Source organism: Sprattus sprattus (assembly GCF_963457725.1).
Source record: "Sprattus sprattus genome assembly, chromosome: 1".
Classification (NCBI taxonomy): domain Eukaryota; kingdom Metazoa; phylum Chordata; class Actinopteri; order Clupeiformes; family Clupeidae; genus Sprattus; species Sprattus sprattus.
In genome coordinates this window covers 19564498-19567294 of record NC_137920.1, presented here as the reverse complement: position 1 = coordinate 19567294, position 2797 = coordinate 19564498, and the positions used below count along the sequence as shown (strand labels likewise).

The following is a 2797-nucleotide window of genomic DNA, read 5'->3' as shown; positions in this document are numbered from 1 at the left end:
TCCCATAGATACAAACAAACAAACCATAATCTCCCAGGCATTTTTCTTCTTATTTTCTCTCTGCGCCTGATGTTGGCCGGTGCCAAACTCCCTTTCAAAGTTAGCTCCTATCTGGCTTGTCTTCCATGGTGCAAGGAGATTCAAGTAAGCTCATATCTGGCTTGTCATATTTGGTGCTTTAACGGAGATTTAAGAAAGAAAAAAGACAACCTGCCCCTGGCTTATCATTCATATCCTGTCGTAATGTTGATTTGTTTTTGTTTGTTCATCACATCTGTTTATATTTCATTGCATTTCCCTTAATAACAGCCTCCAACCCTGCTGACCTTTGACCTCTCCCTGTGTCTATTTCCCTCCTCTTCCTACTCAGGAAGAAGACTCCAGGTTCAGCCATGTTTTCTCTTTTCTACTTCTCTTTTCCTTTTGGCTTTCGCTCTCCTGCCGAGAGGTTCCAGTCTACAGTCTCTTCCTCTCTGGTTGGCTGTATGAACTGATAGAGATGGCCACCTCGAATGAAACAGAAGAAAACTTTCAGGAATCTCGGCTTCTGAACCTGGACCTTTCAACAGTTTCCATCCAAACTCTGTTGTTCTAAACCCGCTACCTCAAACCCCATCCCCTCCATCCATGCTCCTAATCCACTTCTCCCCCTCCCCATCCCTCTCTTCCTCCTTTGCTCTCCTCATCCATCCATCTCCCACACTACCCACCCCCCCACCCCCAGCCCACAGTTCAACCCAGGCAGTGCTCTCCAGTGGTGCATTGCGTATTGACTTTTGCGCCTCCAATGTTTCTCCCTATTCCCACCCTCTCCTTGTCTCCCTCCGTCTCCTCTCTTTTCATCCCTTTCCCCCCCCCCCCCCCTTCTCCTGCCCTTCCTATAGTTCGTCTGTGTGTGTGTGTGTGTGTGTGTGTGTGTGTCTGTGTGTAAGTGTGTGTCTGTGTGTAAGTGTGTGTAAGTGTGTGCGTGTGTCTGTGTGTGCGAGTGTGTAATTGTGTGTGTGTGTGTGTGTGTGTGTGTGTGTGTGTGTCTCCTGCCCCCTCCTATAGTTCGTCACGGGCGGCGCTCTCCAGTGGCGACTGGAGCACGTCGGAGTTCTGCGCCTCCATGCTGAGCTCCTCCTGCTCGCGGGTCTTGTGCGAGCGCTTGCGGTCCCAGTCGGTGCGCAGGCCCTCGTTGTCCCAGACGGTGGACGTCTCCGTGTCGCTCACGTAGCCCGGGTCGCCCGTGTAGTGCGTCGGGTACACCAGCAGCGGCTCGGCCGAGAACGCCCGCAGGTCCCGCCGCTCAAAGTGGGTCATGTAGTCCTTCCTGGATGACGGGAGAGAGAGAGAGAGAGAGAGAGATAGAGAGAGAGATAGAGAGTGATTAAGACAGTGAGAAAGACGGGAGAGAGAGAGAGAGAGAGAGAGAGAGAGAGAACAAAGACAGAAAAGGGGGAAGGGTTGGGATAGAAAAGCTGCAGGTAACTCACACTGGATGTTTGTTGTACATGACAGGCAGAAATTCGTCAACTGGCAGCATCTTGGTCAGGGGTTTCACAGCCAATAGTTTCTTGGCGCCGTTTAATGACATCATGTAGCCCAGGGTCCAATAGGAGTAGTCTGCCTCCACCAGGTTGTGGATGTTGGGCACAGATTTCTCAGAGTGGTCCACCTGCATCCGCTTACGCCCAATGTAACTGTTCACAGGTTTCAGACAGATAGATAGATAGATAGATAGAGAGAGAAAGAGAGCGAGAGCGAGAGAGAGAGAGAGAGAGAGAGAGAGAGAGAGAGATGGAGAGAGAGAGAGATAGATAGATAGATAGATAGTTAGATAGATAGATAGATATATAGTGAGAAAGACAGATGGAGTATGTGTCAGCATGTCAAACAGAAAAAGAGAGAAAAAAAAACAGGGAAAGATTAAAACGGCATGTTGGCAACCATCAGTGGTGTCATCTGTAATTAGTCCATTGAGACTGTAATTATCAAATTGCGCCTCACGACCAGTAATTGCAAACACACCATCGCGAGCACGGGTTTGCAATGCGGTTTCTGAAAGATAACAGTAGGGGGTGCTGCTCTGCTCTGCTGTGTTCTACTCACATGAGGTCCCACTCCAGGCCTTGGCTCTCCACCTCCTGCATGATGTTCTGCAGGCGCCGCTTAAAGAACACTTCGAATCGCAGGTCGTCCTCGATCACCAGGGACATCTTCAGACCGCGATCCACAATCTGCGAGATAGGCAAGAGAAACGTGCTGAAACGCCAGACCCTCGAGATGTCTTATTTGCTTCATGTGAACATCCGTTTAAGTCAAACACTTGTGCTGAAATGGTTTGTCTTGAGTTGATGTTTACATAAACAGACGTGGAATCAATGGCACTTTTGCTAGTTCACGTTTCTAAAAAAAAGAAAACCTGGGCATATTTAGTTTTATCTCTCAGAATAATTTACATCTACATTTCAACTGTACCAATTAAATCGTATGTAAAGGCCTTAAGCACCCTGCACATTGTAACGAGAAGGAAAGGAGAAAACAAAAAGGTTCTGGATAAGACTAATGTCACAGTGCTCGATGGTTGGACTATTCATAAAAGATGAATACATCTTATAAAAGAATTGGGTTCTATCGATCACTCCACGATGAAACATTGTATATCGCGTTGATACAATTCAGCGATAACCGTTAGTTCAAAGTTCTTAAAAATCCAAACCAAGACGTTGACAATGGAACTATTTTTTGTTGCGGAGAAACAATGGCGAAATAAACATTTTTATCAATAACTTTGTGTTGAAATGTTAATTGGTTG

General features: G+C 47.1%; 1 protein-coding gene across 1 annotated transcript in view; it reads right to left on the bottom strand.

The window, feature by feature from the left end:
* Window positions 1–1044: 1044 nt before the first annotated feature.
* The window catches only part of colgalt1b (collagen beta(1-O)galactosyltransferase 1b), a gene marked incomplete at its 3' end in the record, with an annotated part of 25519 nt that continues 23766 nt past the window's right edge, over window positions 1045–2797 (bottom strand). Inside the window, exons 10-12 of the mRNA XM_080850114.1 lie at window positions 2092–2219; window positions 1476–1682; window positions 1045–1312 (exon numbers count right to left, since the gene is read on the bottom strand). Coding sequence (XP_080706240.1) covers window positions 1045–1312; window positions 1476–1682; window positions 2092–2219 — 603 coding nt within the window. The remainder of the gene's footprint in view (window positions 1313–1475; window positions 1683–2091; window positions 2220–2797) is intronic.